Source organism: Rhinichthys klamathensis, unplaced genomic scaffold (assembly GCF_029890125.1).
Source record: "Rhinichthys klamathensis goyatoka isolate OS25496 unplaced genomic scaffold, OSU_Roscu_1.1 h1tg000329l_1, whole genome shotgun sequence".
NCBI lineage: Eukaryota > Metazoa > Chordata > Actinopteri > Cypriniformes > Leuciscidae > Rhinichthys > Rhinichthys klamathensis.
This window is the reverse complement of record NW_026606844.1, coordinates 1419438-1441015: the sequence shown is the minus strand read 5'-3', so window position 1 is coordinate 1441015 and position 21578 is coordinate 1419438. Positions and strand designations below refer to the sequence as shown.

The 21578-nt window shown below is 37.5% G+C and overlaps 1 protein-coding gene across 1 annotated transcript in view; it reads left to right on the top strand.

The window, feature by feature from the left end:
• b3glcta (beta 3-glucosyltransferase a) overlaps nt 1–19618 on the top strand; it is a 106409-nt gene extending 86791 nt beyond the window's left edge. The window contains exons 10-15 of the mRNA XM_056271964.1: nt 572–641; nt 1560–1673; nt 12494–12593; nt 12715–12834; nt 15399–15543; nt 19103–19618. Coding sequence (XP_056127939.1) covers nt 572–641; nt 1560–1673; nt 12494–12593; nt 12715–12834; nt 15399–15543; nt 19103–19261 — 708 coding nt within the window. The 3' untranslated portion in view covers nt 19262–19618. The remainder of the gene's footprint in view (nt 1–571; nt 642–1559; nt 1674–12493; nt 12594–12714; nt 12835–15398; nt 15544–19102) is intronic.
• The last annotated feature ends 1960 nt before the right edge of the window (nt 19619–21578 follow it).

The window sequence follows — 21578 nt, the reverse complement described above, 5'->3', positions numbered from 1 at the left end:
CTTGACAATATCAACACTACTTAGCATGATGATACTGTGTATTTCAATGCTTATGATCAAACCCATTCAGGTTATTGAGGTCCATGTAAAGTGCTGCCTTATTTATTTTTGTTAACCTAATTTGAACACAATACTATTTTTTAGGCCTTGATATAGTGGTAAATGTAGAGGTGTACTAAACTTTCTTACTTAAGAAATGGATATTTCTGTATATAAAAGCAATAAACAAACGCCATCACACACCTGTAGGTGATAGGTGCGTAGGAAAGGAAGACCAAGATTGGTCGACAATCTACAAATAGGGACTCCTGCACACTATCAGTATGATGCCTGATGAAGGTCGTAAGACCGAAACGTTGCCGCTAAATTAAAGTTTTATTTGCAAGTACTGATAGTGTGCGGGAGTCCCTATTTATTATCCCTAATTATTGCCAATTCAGTGTCTGTGTCTGATTATGTTGAAGAAAAAAACACTTTACATGGGGTGTTCTTACTTTTCACAACATTGCACAGTATGTACTGCTGAGCACTTTCAACGTGTTGTTGAGTATTATGCAATCTGTGTCCCCAGGGCCAGCCTGTTAATTGTGAAAACATCTTCGTAGCAGTGAAAACTTGTAAGAAGTTCCATTCTGACAGAGGTGAGTGGTACGTCCTTTATAATCCGCGCTCTTAACACATACGTCGCCGCCTCCCTCTCAAGGATCCCACCCAAAATTTGCGGATGGCACCATGAACCCTGCCCATCCTCGCTTCACACCACTATTATCGCTGATGATACAGTCCGACGTTTTCTTTCGCTTTAACAGTTCAGCAAGCGTCAATGTTTGACCTCCGAAGCAACTTGGTACTGAGAGATTTTTGGCCGAGTGCCCCGGTGGGCATTACTCCAGTCTTCTCTCCACTATTAGAGCCCTTCATGGCAACTCTGGGCAGTTGCTAAGTACCAGGCATTAATTCAAATTTAACGAGACAGATAAAGTGTTGCAGTTTGAATTCAGAGAACCATCTGACACATCAGTTGTATCTAATTGCTCTGATTATCATAATTACCTCTTGCAAGTCACTTCGAAGAGTTTTAAAGATGGCATTTGGAAGAACATGATATTTCCCCTTCAATTATTTTTAGATAAAACTGCTAAGTCCTGTTGTAAATGAAGCATTAGTATTACAGTTGGAATAGCTTGTTACAAATGTGTCTCAACATTTTACTTTTTGTCATCCTAAAAAAAACAGCCTTACTCATTCTATACACTAAAATGATAAGATAAGACAAATAAAATGAGAAAATATGAATTCTATTATTTTTTACAAAATGTATTCATAGTTTAGACAAAAGCATTGACATCTGGTCTGGGGGGGTAATGCCACCACCACCCACTGAACCAATGGTTTCATTAGGGTAAAATTTATACCCCAGTATTAAAAATGTATATCCAAAATCTTTAATATTACATTGATCACTGTCAGCCCTAGGAGATAAAGCAGTGGTCTGAGGATTGTGGGAGTTATCTCTTATGTGTTGAAGTACTGATTGATTCTCTATTCCCACACAACAGTTCCTGTGGTGAAGAAAACATGGGGTGAACAAGCCTCACTGCTGGAGTATTACAGCGATTACGCAGATCCCTCTATACCGACCATCAATCTGGGAGTGCCAAACACAGAAAGGGGTGAGTGCTCAAATCTGTTCTCATACTTGGTATATTCGTGACGTGAGATCAGTGTCTAGGTCTATTATTGGAAATAATTATATTTATTTCGGTGTTTCAATCATAGGTACTGCACCCATAGTCAAGCTGTCACTGGCACTTTCCAAATTTTGGTGCAAAATTGGGTATAAATTCACCATTAAAAGGTTTGGTGTTGGAAATGTTTTTGACAGAAGTCTCTTATGCTCACCAAGGCTGCATTTATTTGACCAAAAATACATTAAAAAGTAATATTTTGAAGTATTATTAAAATTTAAAATACCTGTTTTCTATTTTAATATATTTTAAAAGTAATGTATTCCTGTGATGGTAAAGCTACATTTTCAGCATCATTACTCCAGTCTTCAGTGTCACATTATCCTTCAGAAATCATTATAATATGCTGATTTGCTGCTCGAGACATATTTCTATGTTGAAAACAGTTATGCTGCTTAATATTTTTGTTGATACCGTGAGACATGTCATGATTTTTTAAAGTAAATAATGTTCAAAGGAACAGCATTTATTTAAAATAGAAATATTTTAGAACATTAAATGTGATCAATTTAATGCATCCTTTTAAAGCATCAATTTCTTTCAAATCGTACTGACCCCAAATGTTTGAGCAGTATGTTAAAGGGGTCATATAATGGTACATGCACTTTTACAAGTTGATTGTACTGAAATGTGTGTTGGGAGTGCCTGTACACAACCATCATATAATGATAAAAGTCCATCCAGTGTTTTTGTTTTAATCTCCTTATATGTTTTCCCCTGCCTCAAATTGAGCCGTTCGTTTTTGTGACGTCAATAAAACGGACGCCCCTCCCGCGATTGTTGATTGACAGCAGTGATTCAACACAGACCCGCCCTCGCTCGTCCTGTCAATCATAGTCTGCGCGGATCGGCACGGTCATTGTTGATATGCTGGAGCACTGTCTATGAGCAGAATGGCGTCTAAGCGATTGTGGTGTTCTGTTCTTGGGTGCAATAACGAACACAGCAGTCATTTTAATGTTCCCAAATCCGAACCGCTGAAGACGCAGTGGCTGAGTTTGTTTTCGAAGGGAATATTCCCCACGAGCAACGTCAATGCTGTCATGTTTGCCGAATCATTTCTCAGTGGACTGCTTTATAAACGAGGATCAGTGTAAAGCTGGTTTTGCTGAGAAGCTGCACCTGAATAAAGGATCGGAACCTATTCGTCTTCCTGCTGAACCTTCAGAAGAACTAAAGTGAGTGTAACGTTTTATTAATCTTTATATTAATCTTTATATTAATCTTTGCAAATCGCCAGCTGCACGCTTCACGATGAATGCGTCGGTTTACACTCAGGGTACATTACGGCATGTTTTCTATGTACAACGTTCTCAATATAATTCATAATCCCACGTTTATACTGAACAAGGCGTGGTTATTGTGTTACAAACGGTGTATGCGCAGAACAGAGAGGCGGGGTGAGCAAAGCTCATTATCATTTAAAGTCATATGCACTGAAACGGCGTGCTGAAAACAGAGCTGTTTTTGACCAGGTAAAATAAGTGTTTTCTTACAATACTAATGAGAATTTTTAATTAAAGTATATTACAAACTTTTAATTTAGACCCTAAAGAATCATATTAGCTTGTACAAAAATGGCATTATATGACCCCTTTAAATAGTGATATTATTTTTTTTATTTAAAAAAAGTTATAATAATAACAACAACAACTAGAATAGCTACTGCAACAGGGTTTTAACCTTGCAATGCTACTCATTGAGTCACAGTTTTAAATACAATATTTTTATGTATTTTTATTATTATTAATATTTTAATAGCATGTAATGCATGCAGAAGGCCATTAACCCTCTGGGGACCAAGGGGTTTTTGGGGCCCTTGGGATGTTTTGACATGCACTGACATTTGTGCTTTTTTCAGTTATTTATAAACATGTTAATGGCAAAGGTGTAAATTCACTCCATATAGCACAAACGGGGCTACCATAATATGTGAGCAACATGTATGTACATATTTGTATTTTTGAGAGAATATTATTTATGCATGGTTATTGAAAAACTTAAAAATAAAAGTTTCTGAAATAAGGCCACAAAACACATATTGATTATTTCTTCACAAGACTTTTGAAAATTGTATCACATAGTCTAGAATATTTGCTCCAAAACTTTGTGAGAATCATCCTGACTATTCACTCAGATAAGTCAATAAAGTCTTTTAGAATGTGTATGACGTGTTTTGTTTGAGAAAGCTTTATGCGAGGAGGCGTGATCTCTCATTAATATGTATGGCATTTCACACCTGAGAAAGACAAAGACCCTCCCATAATGGCCCTATTAGGTGCTATCAGGCCATATCATTATGAGGAGCCTTGCACAAAGAATGAGGAGATTTAAAAAGGAATGGCTTTTAGATTGTTTGGATTTATTTACAACACAACATAATCCAAAGATACACAAAAAGGACAAAAAAGCACATTAGTAAACACACTGATCTAAAGACAGAGGCTTGCACAGTCACACAGCATTGTCCCATTCCTGAAACATAGTTCATACCTGTCATTTCCAAGGTGTTTGATTTTTCATTTTACCATGTTCATGTACAGTCTCCTGTGAATGTTGAAGTCAGCAGGACTCATCAGTGGCATCTTGTCCCTGTAAAAAAAAAAAACAACACCTGTGAACATGCTGATATCAAGAGAAACTATATGGCTGCAAGACTTTGGGCATGCATTGTAGATTTTTCTGGTTAAAATTGCTTTATAATTATATATACACACACACACACACTGCTTAGAATAAGTAAACACACCCATGCTAAAGTTGACTAAAAAGAGGAATAAAAAATCTTAATGCCTTAATTAAAAAAATGAGGAAAACTCCAACCTTTAGGGACATGAATAATGTCCCTGAATTCTTTGTGAATGAATAATGTATCGCAAATAATTAAATGTTCTTCTTTAAAATACAGGGTGCATACGTCTGGACACTTCTATCACACACCCTTCCCCATATAGACATGGTTTTATTTCAGTTCAAAGTTAGAGTTGGAAACATCTTGAAAAGAAAATTGTCTTTTTCCATAAATGTCTTAGTTTGATCATACATATTTCAAAGTTGAGGATTCATTATTTTGATATAGCTTGCATTGGAACAAACATCTTAGTTGATTAGTTTATTGACAAAACATACTATATATTTAACATATGAGCAGAAACTCCTAACAAAAGCTTATTTGATGTCTTTATTTTGAAGCTTATTTGATGCTTATTTGATTTGAAAAACTTTATCCAAAACTAGTCAACGAAATGTTGTCTTTTATTTCGTCTGTAACAGTGCGTATCTGTGCGTTCATTCATTCATTCAAACACACACACACACACACACACACACACACACACACACACACACACACACACACACACACACACACACACACACACACACACACACACACACACACACACACACACACACAGAAACATGATTCACATTTAAACAGTATGCTATTTTTCCGTTTACAGACACTAACGTTATTCTATATCGCGATTAGAACAAAGCACAAGTATATAACACTTACACTTCTCAGCTGAATCTGTTGCTCCTCCTCGAAGTGAAAATAAACCAGCACTTGTTCTGTGGTAAATGTTCCAGGATTATTCCTCACAGCCGCGCAAGACGAATCTTAATCTGACTAAAAAATATAGTGTGTTTACAGAGTTTACAGCATTTGCCTGGGGGCGTTTATCTATTTTGCAAATGGCCTCAACACATTATCTTATGAATAGCGAGCTCTGCGAGTGGGTGTGAACAAATTAACGATAATGAGCTGAGACAGGAGAAACTGTACTTCTCTTTAGTTTCATACAGATTACATTGCAGGAGAATATTTGTTTTAAATGTGAATTGTTTTATTTAAAAGTAGAAATTTAAAGCGTTCTTTAGACGTATGTTTCATGTTTGTGTGATAAGTATTAGCGGAGTTTGTTCATTTTCCAGACATGTTTCAGAAAGATTTTTGCGGAGACAGAGTGAGCTGAAAGCGCACCCTGTTTATTTTATTTATTTAAAAAAACAAAAACAAGGTTTTGATGTTAATGTGAGTGTACACAAAAAAAATAAGACCCTATAGTTTATAATCATGTATTGATTTTATTTATATGACCATAAATGACGGAGTATTTTAAGTCTATGTTGCTGCTATGTGAAAAAAAAACAGCAAAACGCGCCGGCGTTCAAAAAAATTCAAAGCATTTATAGTTATATTTCCATCATAATATACAAACAAACTTGTCCGATGATGTCCATTATATCAAATATCATGTAGATTAACCATCAAGGAACTACCATTTTGGGACTTTTATGTTGAAAAATATTCAAACACAGGAACTTACATCATATATCAATTTACCAAGGACCCATGGAAGCCACAAGCAGGCTTGTAATTCTCTCAAATAAAAAAAACCAAAAAAAAAAACCTTTGTAATGGTTGGTAATTAGTTACCAAAGTTGGATGTCATGTGGTATGACCTTAAAAAAATTATATTAAAGTTATTTCTACAAATATATATTTTTATTATAAATTTTATAGTGACCTTTTGTGGGAAGCTAGCTTGTTTTGTTTTGGTGGCCAATTCTGTGCCTGTAAATTTTGACTGAATTTGAAAATATCATGTGGTGCGACCAAATATCATGTGGTGTGACCAAATATCATGTGGTGTGACCACTGCAGAGTGTTTTCCATGATAGATATATATCCTAGATTGGCAGGTTTTGTGCTTTTATATTCAATTGATGGTTTATAAAAAGTACTTTAATTTAGTATCATTTGGAATAGATTTTTATGCAATTTTTGGATTTTTTTTTAAAATATATTTCAGACGGTTTATGTTTACTCTTTGTACAATATGAGAAAAATGCAACAAAAAAAAAGAGCATTTAATTTTAGTTTAGTAATTATGCATTTATTAGTAATGTATTTATTATTGCCTATTTATTTATTTAAAACTATTTTAATCTATTTTACCAAATGCCACTGCCAAGAGAAGTAAAAATTCTGACCCTGCAGCAAGAGAGGAATAACCTGCTAGTAGAAAAGTGAAATATTATTCCAGTGTAAATCAGCTGTTTTCTATGTGAATATATAGTAAAATAATTTATTTCTGTGATCAAAGCTGAATTTTCAGGACCATTACTCCAGTCTTTAGTGTCACATGATCCTTCAGAAATCATTCTAATATAATGATTTGCTGCTCAAGAAACTTGATTATTATCAATGCTGATCTATGCTCTTGATCTAACGCTCAATTTTCGGATTGAGGATTTTAGTTATACTATTTTTGTTACTACTGGAAATTGTGGAAACTGTGGTACATTTTATATGTCAGGATTATTTGATGAATAGAAAGTTAAAAAGAACAGCATTTATTTAAAATAGAATCTTTTGTAGCATTATAGCCTAAATATCTTTACTGTCACTTTTTTATCAATTTATTGTGTCCTTGATTAATAAAAGTATTAATTATTTTAAAAAACTATTGACCCCAAATGTTACCTGTATACAATACTTGTATCTATATCTATAACATTATTATTTGTTAGAAAGAAATTCTAAGTCAAGTTAAATGAAATGGTGCACTTATGTTTACGATGTGATTTTTTTTTTTTTTTTTTTTTTATTATAAAATTTTTGTTCAGGAAAATTCTGTTTTTGTACAAAATGTATCGTTCATTGATCTCTTTAAATAGATTTTTAACTACCGGTATATAAGGTCTTCTTTGTCATTTGGAGCGACCACTCATCATGTGGTGTGACCAATAAAAGCAATCACTGTATTAAATTTAAAATTATTCCTGTGGCTGAAATATGAATCACTAATAAAATATCCTTAAGTGAATGGTATTTTTAAAATTATAGAACAAAAAATGAGATCATTATTTACAAAAACTCAAAAGAAATGCAAATACTTTGTTTCTAAACACTTTAATTACTAAGAACTTGTAAAAAAATGTTAAGCATGTTAATGAAAATAATTATTAAAATTAATAATTTTAAGGCTATGGCCAATATCCTGGCACATTCTGTTCCTCTGTTCACCCTACTTGTTTATTCATAATGATATTCATTTGACATGGGCCTAATGTCTGTGACTAAAACCCCTCTTCAATTGATTAAATTCATTCGCTCTCTTAATCTCAATAGATGTCAAAGCCAAATCAAATGCAGATTCTTGCGTTTATCATTGGCAGATAGTGACGAAGGTGAGGCTGTATATCACTGTGTTTAAAGGGGTCATATAATGCCATTTTTGTACAAGCTAATATGATTCTTCAGGGTCTAAATTAAAAGTTTGTAATATACTTTAATTAAAAATTCTCATTAGTATTGTAAGAAAACACTTATTTTACCTGGTCAAAAACAGCTCTGTTTTCAGCACGCCGTTTCAGTGCATATGCCTTTAAATGATCATGAGCTTTGCTCACTCCGCCCCTCTGTTCTGTGCGTACATGTTTGTAACACAATAACCATAACGCATTGTTCATTATAAACGTGGGATTATGAATTATATGGAGAACGTCGTACATAGAAAACATGCAGTAATGTACCCTGAGTGTAAACCTTAGAATCATTCATCGTGAAGCGATTTGCAAAGATATAAATATTAATATAAAGGTTAATAAAACGTTGCACTCACTTCAGTTCTTCTGGAGATTCAGCAGGAACACGAATATCTGGTACAGATCCTTTATTCAGGAGCAGCTGCTTAGCAAAACCAGCTTTATACTGACCCTCGTTTATAAAGCAGTCTGGTGAGAAATGATTCGCGCAAACATGAAAGCATTGACGTTGCTCGTGGGGAATATTCCCTTCGAAAACAAAACTCACCCACTGCGTCTTCAGCGGTTCGGATTTAGGAACATCAAAATGACTGCTGGGTTCCTTATTGCACCCAAGAACAGAACACCACAATCGCTTAGACGCCATTCTGCTCATAGACAGTGCTCCAGCATATCAACAATGACCGCGCCGGTCCGCGCAGACTATGATTGACAGCTGGCTCACGAGCGAGGGCGGGTCTGTGTTGAAACGCGCCTGTCAATCAACAATCGCGGGAGGGGCGTCCGACCGTGTGACGTCACACGGTCGAACGGCTCGATTTGAGGCAGGGGAAAACATATAAGGAGATTAAAACAAAAACACTGGATGGATTTTTATCATTATATGATGGTTGTGTACAGGCACTGCCAACACACATTTCAGTACAATCAACTTGAAAAAGTGCATGTACCATTTTATGACCCCTTTAAAGTTAAGAGGGATGAAAAAGTCATTAGTTACTGTCACTACAGTATTATCTATCGATCTATATATTATAACTCTAGAAAAAATTAAGAGACCACTGCAAAATTAGCAGTTTCTCTTGATTTATTATTTATATGTATCTGTTTGAGTAAAATTAAGATTTTTTATTTATTCTACAAACTACTGACAACGTTTCTTCCAAATTTCAAATAAAAATATTGTCAATTAGAGCAGTTATTTGCAGAAAATTACAACTGGTCAAAATAACGGAGAAAAAAATGTCATGTTTTCAGACCTCAAATAATGCAAAAAAAAAAACAAGTTTATATTAATTTTTAAACACAATACTAATGTTTTAGGAAGAGTTCAGAAATCAATATTTGGTGGAAATGCTCAGTCAGTCACATTGCTGTTGGGACTTAATGCCACTCCTGGCAAAAAAGTTCAAGCAGCTTGGCTTTATTTAATGGCTGGTGACCCTCTTGCTTACATTCCAGAGGTTTTCAGTGGGGTTCAGGTCTGGAGAATGTGATGGCCATGACAGGGTCTTGATCTGGTGGTCCTCCATCCACACCTTGATTGGCCTGGCTGACCAATCCTTCGAGATGGGGAAGCATGTTTTCTTCCAGGATAATCTTGTACACGGCTTGAGTCACGCGTCCTTCACAAAGACAGATCTTCCTGATTCTGATCTTTTCTGATGAGTCCAGTTTTCATCTTTACCCAACAACCTGGTCCTCTAATGGTTAAACAGATACCTGGAGAGGTCTACAACCCACAGTCTCTCGCACCCACTGTGTAATTTGGTGGAGGATTGGTGTTGATCTGGTGGTTCTTCAGTAAGGCTAAAATTTGGCATATACACTCACCTAAATGATTATTAGGAACACCATACTAATACTGTGTTTGACCCCCTTTCGCCTTCAGAACTGCCTTAATTCTACGTGGCATTGATTCAACAAGGTGCACATCCAGGGCACAAAGCTCCCGTTCCACCACATCCCAAAGATGCTCTATTGGATTGAGATCTGGTGACTGTGGGGGCCATTTTAGTACAGTGAACTCATTGTCATGTTCAAGAAACCAATTTGAAATGATTCGAGCTTTGTGACATGGTGCATTATCCTGCTGGAAGTAGCCATCAGAGGATGGGTACATGGTGGCCATAAAGGGATGGACATGGTCAAAAACAATGCTCAGGTAGGCCGTGGCATTTAAATGATGCCCAATTGGCACTAAGGGGCCTAAAGTGTGCCAAGAAAACATCCCCCACACCATTACACCACCACCACCAGCCTGCACAGTGGTAACAAGGCATGATGGATCCATGTTCTCATTCTGTTTATGCCAAATTCTGACTCTACCATCTGAATGTCTCAACAGAAATCTAGACTCATCAGACCAGGCAACATTTTTCCACTCTTCAACTGTCCAATTTTGGTGAGCTCTTGCAAATTGTAGCCTCTTTTTCCTATTTGTAGTGGAGATGAGTGGTACCCGGTGGGGTCTTCTGCTGTTGTAGCCCATCCGCCTCAAGGTTGTGTGTGTTGTGGCTTCACAAATGCTTTGCTGCATACCTCGGTTGTAACGAGTGGTTATTTCAGTCAAAGTTGCTCTTCTATCAGTTTGAATCAGTCGGCCCATTCTCCTCTGACCTCTAGCATCAACAAGGCATTTTCGCCCACAGGACTGCCGCATACTGGATGTTTTTCCCTTTTCACACCATTCTTTGTAAACCCTAGAAATGGTTGTGCGTGAAAATCCCAGTAACTGACCAGATTGTTAAATACTCAGACCGGCCCGTCTGGCACCAACAACCATGCCACGCTCAAAATTGCTTAAATCACCTTTCTTTCCCATTCTGACATTCAGTTTGGAGTTCAGGAGATTGTCTTGACCAGGACCACACCCCTAAATGCATTGAAGCAACTGCCAGTTGATTAGATAATTGCATTAATGAGAAATTGAACAGGTGTTCCTAATAATCCTTTAGGTGAGTGTACGTCTTTGAGAAGGACGCGTGACTCAAGCCACGTACTAGATTGTTCTGAAAGAACCTTCCCCAACTCGAAGGATTGGTTTTTCGTGCAGGACAATGCTCCAATTTACACAGCCAGGCCAATCAAGGTGTTCAGTCCTCTTCCTGTCATTCCAGTTCAAATCCAGCTCAACTTCCAAATCTAAGGGTATGTCGGATTTAATTCAAATTCACAATTATGAATTGAAAGGGAGCAACTTCTGAATTTTGCACAACTCTGGTTGACACGTCCCTGTCTAATTCTTTTTCCTAGAATTTGTGCCATTTTTCAACATATTCACACAGTCACTCTTGTTCCCATGTCTTGAGGGTGGATTTAACTGGTGGCTGCAAGCTATCCGGTGGCCGGCACATACATTACAGGGGCCTCTGATATTTGTTGTGAAGGGGGTCCTATTCTCCCTGTGCAGTCTGACAGCAGCACATCCTGTTCTGTTCTCTTCCCTTAGCCTTCCTTGTCACTGCCACATTTGTGATTTTCTCGCATTATTGTCACCAGTGCAGTTTCTTCGGGGTCTTTCCTCTTACGGTGCACCTTCTTTATTCAATATCAATATCTGATTCTTGGCTTAGGAAAACATTTCTAGCTGATATCACATCATGTCCGCAGTACTTATCCAAAGGGTACATAACGGAGATATAGAGTTCTGTTCTCATTGCATTTCTCATTCAGCCTGTGGATGGACAGAGTGCATTAATTTGCAGTTTTTCCTGACAGCTGAATGACAGCGTTGAGGTGAAAAGCTGAGTTGTAAAGCTCTTACACGATGCACAGTATCTGATGAAAAACATTGTTTAGAAGAAATGGTGTTTAGGAATTAGGAAGGTGCTCGCTGACATTTCTTGTACGTTCCCAAAGCAAATTATGCGCTTTTATTTACTTTTACTTTTAATACTTTTATTTCTGTCACAGAATAAAAAAGCTAATTCTGAGTATTTTATCTCACAATTCTGACTTTTTTTATATATCTCCTAATTCTGAGAAAAGTCAGAATTGCAAGTTATAGACTAGGAATGGGAAGAAATAATGTCAGAATTGTGATTTATAAAATCACAATAGCGAGAGAGAAAAAAGTCAGAATTGTGAGATAAAATGTCAGAATTACCTTTTTAATTGCAAGATTATATTATATCTGACTTTTTTTCGTACAATTCCAAGATAATATCACACAATTCTGAGGGGAGAAAAAGAATCTAGTTATAGACTCGGAATTGCGAGAAATAAAGTCAGAATTGCATGATAAAACTATCAATTCTGTCAATATTCTATCAATATAAAAACTCGCAATTCTGAGAGGAAAAAAGTCTGAATTGTGAGATATAAACTTGCAATTGCAAGAAAAAAAGTCAAAATTGTGAGGTAAAGTGCCACAATTACCTTTTTATTTTAATTTTTTGGCGAAAACATTTCATATTCCATATTTATCTATTTATTCATTTTCCCATTCCATATTTATCTGTTTGCAGGTCACTGTGGGAAAACATTCGCCATCTTAAGAAGATTTTTGAGCAGTCACGTGCCCAAGACCGATTGGCTGTTGATTGTAGATGATGATACTCTTATAAGGTAAGGCTGTCTGTTTGTGTACATCCAGGCGACATATGCCTGTTGTTTGGGAAATTGCATGTTTTTACATGGAATCAATTTACATGTTTAGTGGGTGGCATAATGTGTTTGGTTCTCACAGCTTGCCCAGACTGCAGGCCTTGCTGAGCTGCTATGACTCCAGAGAGCCAGTGTGTCTGGGAGAGCGCTATGGGTACGGACTGGGTCAGGGAGGATACAGTTACATCACTGGTGGTGGGGGGTGAGTGTCTGCTTTACGAGGAAAACAACCGTTTTAACAATATTTACTTAACATGGTGTCCTAACCAGATGTGAAGCCATTGAGTGACAATGTGAGTTTTATTGGACTCCTTCAAAAGAATAAATGTGAATAAATTAGTTATTATGAAATTAATCAGCCATGAATTTGAGATATTTTAATTGATTAATATCAAATACCAAATTTAGGGCCCTTTACACGGCACCGTTTTCAACTAAAAGCAGAAAACTGTTTATGCTTTTTGGCCGTTCATTTACATGACAATGCGTTTTGGAGAAAATGCAAACTTTTGAAAATGGGTTTCCATCTCCATGTAAATTACAAAAATGCAATTTTGTGAAAACGGTGCATGTCATGCTCATGTACTGTATATATGTATATTATGTGTTTAGTCTATAGGCACGTAGTGACATCGCCAACTACTGGCCTGACATGAATAAATACAGCTTTTTTAGTCTTTTTCGCAGATCCGTGTTAACTGGGATTGTTTTGACAACGTTGTCTGTATGCGAAAAACGCAAAGGAAAAACTTTTCTCGTTGTAGTGTAAACGTACCGTTAGATTACCTTTGTCGTACCCTCGTACACTTGTTGAACACTCACTTAAAGTTCATTTTCAAAGACACTGATAATGTTAAATAAAATCTGTAAATCAAATATAAATCTATATATTTTTTGTAATATTGTGATGAATAAATTAACTTGTAGCATTTAAAACAACTGATTTCTGTGTGCGTGCGTGCTTGTGTAGACAAAATAGGATTTGAATATCGGCCATTTATTATATTTTGGCAATAGCATTACATAATTATTGGCTTAATGGAATTGCACACAAGTTTAATATCCAATATTTGGATAAGACCTAAGACCACAGACAATAAAAAATACACAAAAATTACTAAGAACAGTGATTTTCTACCAGGGGCAAAAACACTTAATTAAATTGCCTAAAAAACACAAAACAACAAAAATGAAGTATATTTTTGACATGAATACATAATTTGGTATAAATGCAAACAGTTATCACTGCCATGACGACAGTCTAATCTTACAATTCATAGTCATGACGACAAAGTGCGCTACAATTGGAAACTGAGCTCTCTAATTTGGCCCCCACAGATAAATGCCCACATGAGGTGCAATTTTCTAGCATATTTTGGAAGCAGTTCCGTCAGAAATGAGCTTTTACCATAAGTGACTCTGGGGTTAGTGCACATGCAACCACCTGATATTCACAAACCGGTAACACTTTACAATAAGCTCTCATTTGTTAACATTAGTTAAAGGGTTAGTTCACCCAAAAATGAAAATGCTGTCAGTAATTACTCACCCTCATGTTGTTCCAACCCCGTAAGACTTTCGTTCATCTTTGGAACAAAAATTAAGATATTTTTGATGAAATCTGAGAGCTGGCTCAATCCTTCATAGGCTGCAAGGATATTTCATCTGCCGGCCCAGAAAAGTTAGTAAAGACATCGTTAAAATAGTCCAAGTGACTACAGTGGCTCAACTTTAAGTTTATCAAGCGACGAGAATACTTTTTGTGCGCAAAAAAAAACGAAAATAACGACTTTATTCAACGATTCATTTTCAACGTTCACAAGAGCGCCACGACGCATGCATGAGAACTGCAGATGGGTCTCAATGTAGATGGGTCTCAAAATGGTTCTAAAGTGTGCATTTCCTGGATGTCCGAATCGTGAGAAACCAACGAGAAAACGTAAAAGTGCCTCACCAATGCCGCAAAATGAATGGCTTACCTTTCACACTTTCCCATCAAATGATCGTGAGCGTCATCTTCTCAGTTCTCATGCATGCGTCGTGGAACTCTCGTGAACGTTGAAAATGAATCGTTGAATAAAGTCGTTATTTTTGTTGTTTTTTCGCGCAAAAAGTATTCTCGTCGCTTGATAAACTTAAGGTTGAGCCACTGTAGTCACTCGGACTATTTTAACGATGTCTTTACTAACTTTTCTGGGCTGGCAGATGAAATATCCTTGCAGCCTATGAAGGATTGAGCCAGCTCTCAGATTTCATCAAAAATATCTTAATTTGTGTTCTGAAGATGAACGAAAGTCTTATGGGGTTGGAACAACATGAGGGTGAGTAATTACTGACAGCATTTTCATTTTTGGGTAAACTAACCCTTTAATGTGTTAACTAACTTGAACTAACAATGAGCAATACATTTGTTACCGTATTTATTCATCTTTGTTAATGTTAGTTAATTAAAATACTGCCATTTATTGTTTGTTAATGTTAGTTTACAGTGCATTAACTAATGTTAACATATACAATTTTTGATTTTAATAATGGATTAGTAAATGTTGAAATTAAGATTAATAAATACTGTAGAAGTATTGTTCATTCATTCGTAGTTTGTTAACTAAAGTAGTTAACTAATGTTAACTAATGAAACCTTATTGTAAAGTGTGACCAACAAACCTTACAATGGCAAATCAATAGATCAACAAATGTTTTTTAAAATGTCCTGCACTGAAGAAGTCCCGTACTGTATACAGTGCTGTTGTGTTGTGTATTGAACAGGATGGTGTTCAGTCGAGAGGCTGTGGTCCAGCTGTTGGCCAGCGGCTGTAAGTGCTACAGTAACGATGCTCCTGATGACATGGTTTTGGGCATGTGTCTCAATGCTCTCCGAGTTCCTGTCACACACAGTCCCCTGTTCCACCAGGTACATGCACACACACATTTTTACCTAATCTTATTATAGGCTATTATATAATTTTATTATTTTATCAGCATTTTTGTCTCCAGAAGTATGTTTTTCCTACTCAAACAGTGTTGCCTAGCTATCAAAATTATAATAGCTAAAATAAATATTAGTACTTTTATTTATTTATTTGTTTTTTTTTTAGATCTTCTCTGGATATTTTGTAACTTTTTTGTCATCAAAAGTATAACTAGGTCATGGCACATACACAGACTCCTTCAGGCTGTAATGCTGCCATGTTTTTGTCCAGTTATCAAAAGGTACAAAAAGTGTAGGCTGTACAGCAAGTGCCTCAAATTGTTTTCCTGTCGGTCTTCATTTTTCAGTGCAGTAGATGTCTAAGATTAGGTTTTAAACCTCACCTGTGTGTGTACAATAATTTTGTGCAATTTTTGAACAAAACTAAATTTTCCAATTTAGGATGGATAATACAGGTCTCTGTATATTTCCTAGATAATTTAAAGCGCTGAGCTTTGCAGATGGAAAGAAATTTGTCCAGGGCCAGGCACATTCGTTCTGAGTTATTTCTAAGCTCATCTTTCTCATTGTCCTGCAGGAAGCAGTTCTGATATGCTCTGTATATTAAATGTTTCTCTTTCTAAGTAAATTATGCTAGCAGAATGGTTGTCACCAAAGGGTTTCAACTAGCAGTGCTATGTAACCAAAGTTTTACTGATAACTCAGTGATTGCTTTAGACTTTCATTTTGATGGACAGAGTCTTACAAATTCTGTCATAATCTATTATTACCCATTTATTTATCTATGAAGAGAACAGATGAACAGAGACTGTGCATCACTTTTCATGTTCAACACTACACGAAGCAGATGCATGTTTGTTTTCTCCGCAGTAACAGCGGAGGCCACTGACCTTTGTGACTGAACAGGCAAATATGAACAAGGCAATATTATAAAATACAATTACAATTAAAATATGAACAAAACACGTAAATAATTAACTGAACTAAAGTTAGTCGACTATGTGCCTGAACTCAAACCTTCCTCCTGGTCCACATGGACTTTTGCTACCTTCAAATTCTAATGCGTGCTGACGTAGTGATTGACAGCTGTCAGACTCTCAAAGATGGAGAGTGACTGGAGTGACGCCAGTAACTTTGCAACAGAGCGGTCTTTTGAAGTAGACCTGAAGTGGAGGAGGGTTAATTGTCTCTGGACACAGGACCAGAGCCTTATCAATTCAAGCCACTGGCTCAAGGCCCTTGCACACTGAGTCTGAAATTCGAGTCCAAAATTTTCTCACATTAAAAAATAAATACGACCTCACGTTATGTCAATCATGCTTGCACACTGCCTCCGAAACTTTTGTCTGTCATAAAAAAAATCGAACCCGATTCGTATCGTAACGTTTTCCGCATCCGTAGCAAGCAGTTTGAATGGTGTTTTGACAATTCAGAGCCACCGAATCACAAATACGAAAAAAACGCATATGAAAATTTCGGACTCAGTGTGCAAGGGCCTTCAAACTGTGGTCTTAACTCCCGATGCCGACAATGCTAGCGAAGGGCGTGGTGAGCTCGTGCCAGGGGCGTGGGTAGTGAGTCGTTGGCAGAGCTAGCATACGTCCCGCGGGGAAACAACTTCCAAAAGGAAAATTCAACTGCAGTAGAGGGCAGCACAGTTTTTACACCATATATTGTAGAATTAAAACACTTTATACCCAAATGTAAAAACATTTACTCGAATCAATGAACAGCACTAATAAAGCTGCAGTCTTACAGACAATTAACTAAAAAAAGTTGTTTTAGGGCTTAGGCTGGAGCAGCCAATGCACATGTCCTGTCCTAAACGCGTTTCTCAGACCCAAGGGGGTAATCCATCAGCCGGAAACTGAAGCTTCCCTTGGGGGCCGCCATTGTAGCAGACCATCACCTGCTGTTAGCATTCCATTGACTCCCATTCATTTTGGCTTCACTTTGACAGTGAATAACTTTACATCTGAGGCGTCCAAAGAATCCATTTGTCCATTATTTATTTCTAAGGAAACACGACAATGTATAAAAGGCTCCTTTACTTTGCATCTTACGTTATGGCCCCGTAGAAGCCGTTTTTGTAAAAATAGGCTAACGATTGCGTCATAACCACGGGGCTCTCTGTCGCACAGTAGAGAAATTACCGTATAGACAGGAGGAGAAGCTCACAGGCAATCGGGGGGACGTGGAGGCATAAAGTCAAGGGAGAAGCCCATAGAGAGTCATAAAGTTGCCCGTGATGCTAGCTCATGGACAGCTCCTACTCACGCTCTCCGGCTCTGCAAGATTCGGAAGGGAATGATTCAGATTCCTCTTGGCACAGCTTCTAGAAGACGTACAACTGTCAGACAGGTTGCTCACGTCACATCTACGTCGTCAAGCTCAGTTTGAGCCTGCACAGTGCGCTCGGCCATCAGGAAGTGAGTGCTTCTAATTGACTTAACTTTTCTCCGTTGAAATCTATGGGGTCGCTGTGTCCATTTCTTTTACTGTATATGCTCAGATCGCTGACTGTTTTTTTTAGCAACCGGAACTTCTAACAGCAGCTTCAGTGACGCAATTTACCAATCAGCGATTGCCTCTTTTATTTAAAAGTGGGAACTTATTCTGTCATATTACGCGTTGCCCTTTTTCCCATTCATAGTAATACAAGTGCACCATCTTTCTATATATAAAGTCTTTGCAAAAGCCGCAGGCTGGATAAAGACGTCATGCACTCAGATCAAAGATGAGACAATACTAGATGTTAGCTAATTTATATGCGCCACCAACTGGACAGGGTTAGCCTGGGAAAACCCAGACAACTTCCGGCAAATTTAGATTTGCTCTGAAAGTTAGTCTGGCAAAGAGCTCATTCAAGCCCATTTCCAATCCGTCGAAATCGAGGCACCAATCAGAAACGTTGGGGCGGGCTTTACACGATGACGACAGCGCTGGGATTTTGAAGCAGATTTTGTAGCCTACATTACAAAGATGGATGCCGCCGTCGAACTTCACTCGTTCGAATCAGCTATCGCGTCTGTTTTAAGCGCTTTGAACGTTTCCTTTTTGTTAAAAAACCGAGCAAAGAACAACACTCGGAGATGTTTCTCCCCCCGCTCTGCATACGTCATCTTCTTCATCGCTCTGATTGTGTTTAGGTCTATCCCCGACGTCCGTTGGTGACGCCCCTCTGGAAATGATTTGTCTATGACGTTTTGCCAGACTGTTATAACTGTTATAACTGAGAATGGTCTGGTTTTAACCAGGCTAGGACAGGGTTGGAATTACAGTTACAATGTACAAATAGATCCTCCTCGCTGTAATCTGTCAAAATGATAGACGCCCTTCACTACTAAAAAAAAAGTTCCGTCAGTGACAGAAAATATTCGATTAAGATAACCACTGCTTTCACTACTCTTTTATAAGCCATTTGGTTTCAATCAATCATCATATTTTGTCACCAAATAACAGGAAGTTAGTTACAGTAGTAGTTTCACTTGGTAACACTAATCATATCTGCGCCTGTGTTTATTTTTGTATTCTGTCTCAGGCCCGTCCAGAAGATTACGCAAGGGAGTTCTTGGCCCACCAGACCCCCATTTCCTTCCACAAACACTGGAACATAGACCCTATTGTGATGTTTAACAAGTGGTTGAAGAACAGCAAACACACAGAAGGACTACAGAAAAGCACTAAAGAAGAATTATAGTGTCTGAGTGTGCGTGTGTATGTGTGTGTGAGTAGTAGTGAGAGTGTGTATGTCTGGTCTGGCGTGTAAAAATGTTATTGTTCGCCCTTCATTGTTACATATATTTTCAATTTTGTGAATCTTGCACAAACATGAATGGAAGGATGCTTTCTGATCTGTATGAATGTCCTTAACAGTCGTTTTCTTGGGAGTTGCATGTCTCAAATGTCTGAAATATTAATATTCCACAATTAACCCAACCTGTCCAATGTTATTTGTAGGTTTATTTTTAAACACCTTTGTTTTCTAAAAGATTTTAATTGTGTGTGAATTATAATATTGAAATTTATGATAAACTTCAAATCCTGTTGCCTTAAATTCATTTTTGCAGTGTCCTGATTTCAGTATTGAATGCAAAACTAACTGCCTCTCATCACTAATGAGACTGCATTGAAGCCGTTGTCGTGAAGTTATTTTTGGCCCGCACTGGTGCACAGAGCCAAAAAAAATGACATATTATGAATCACTTAAAGGAACATTATTATCTAGAAGTTGTCAAAAGATGTTCCCATGGTAATAAGTATCTCGGTCATTGTTACAGACCTGCCCCTGTTTTTTTAACTTTGTGAGAATTCTAGGACCAACTCCTCCTTGGTGGGTGGGATTGCCCTAATGAAAACCAGCTGCAACTGGCAACCTGTTTAAGGAGCTCCTGGATTTTGTCTAGTTCTCTCTCATTTTTGTTTTGTCTTTGTTTGAAGAGAGTTTTTGTGTTCCCATATGATTTCCACAACTTTACAAGCCACGTTTCCAACAGTTTATTGATTTGAGGTTGTATTTATATTTACTCTTATTACCTTATGTTTTGACCCTAGACATTATTTGTTTAACTTTAAATAAACCTATATTTTCTCTATTGAAACGAGCATTGAAACGTTCCCTAGCTCGCACAACAACAACACCTGTCTGAGAGTATAAGAGCAGCCTGTCTGCCTCTGATGACGATTTGGTACAAAAAGGGCGCCACTTCAATAGAATGGAAGGGGTTTGGTTACAAGAGGTCAGAGTGAAGAGTTCACGTTATTGCTTTACAGTGTTAAGACCTAACGATTACAAAACTGACCAACACTTTGTTAGCGATGTCAAATATCAGCGTGGCGTTTTTTGAGATGGCGAGAGCTCCATGTCCACGAATAACTTGGACTTGACAGAGCTTCACGAGTCACGACTTGACAGCTTTAATAGACAGGAGAGCAAATGTACATAAAACAAATCAATGTTCAGTGGCGGTCTTAACATAGAGGCATTGGTAGGCGGCTGCTTGGGGCCCCCTACCAGGGGTCATAGTAGGGGGGCCCCCCAACCAACCTCAAAAAATATATATATAAAAGAAAAGAAAAAGCCCCTTATCATCATGAACGCTTCAAAAGCATAGTAAATGTTATTAATATTCTTAAGAAATACGTTGAAATGTTGAAGTAGTAGTTAAAATGTCCAGTTCATGGTTATCTGTCCCTACACATAACACCCCCTACTTTCGCAATAAAATGGACTAGTCCGTAATTGTACACGGCGCGAAACCGCGAAAGATAAACATGACAGGAGGACTGGGAAGTACACAACGAAGCAAGACGAGTCTAAACGCAAGTTTAAAGGGCACTTTAGAGAAAAAAAAAGTTTTTGGTGCAAAATTAAAGGAGCCAGGTATTGTTGTTGGCAGTGAAGTAAAGCTGGAAGAGATGGTGTTACAAGAAAAAGAGATAGATTTGGAGGTAGTGAAGTGTCATCTAGAACAAGAGCAAATGGCTTTGAAAGAGAAAGAGCTGCAGGGAGAACCTGAGTTGAGGAAATTGGAGGGACAGGAAAGGGAGCGCGAGCGTGCTTTTTTCCTTAAAAAAAAAATGGAGTTGGAGTTGGCAGGTAGGAGACCTGAGGCTGTTTCACCTTTTGTGTTTCCCTCCGAGTCTTATCAAAGGGTAGAGCAAGTTAAGCATGTTAAAATGGTTCCTCCTTTTTCTGAAAAAGAGGTAGAGAAGTATTTCTCCCACTTTGAGAGAGTTGCTACTTCACTGAAGTGGCCAAAAGAGGTTTGGACGCTTCTTTTACAATGTGTACGGGTAAGGCTCAAGAGGTTTATTCAGCACTTAGTTTAGAACAGAGTATTGTATATGATACTGTTAAAACCTCTATCCTTTATGCTTATGAGTTAGTGCCCGAAGCATATCGTCAACGTTTTCGAAATTACTTTAAAAGTGAAAAGCAGACGTTTGTAGAGTTTGCTCGGGAATAGGAGAACATGTTTGATAGGTGGTGTGCTTCTAGCAGGTTGAGACCAAAG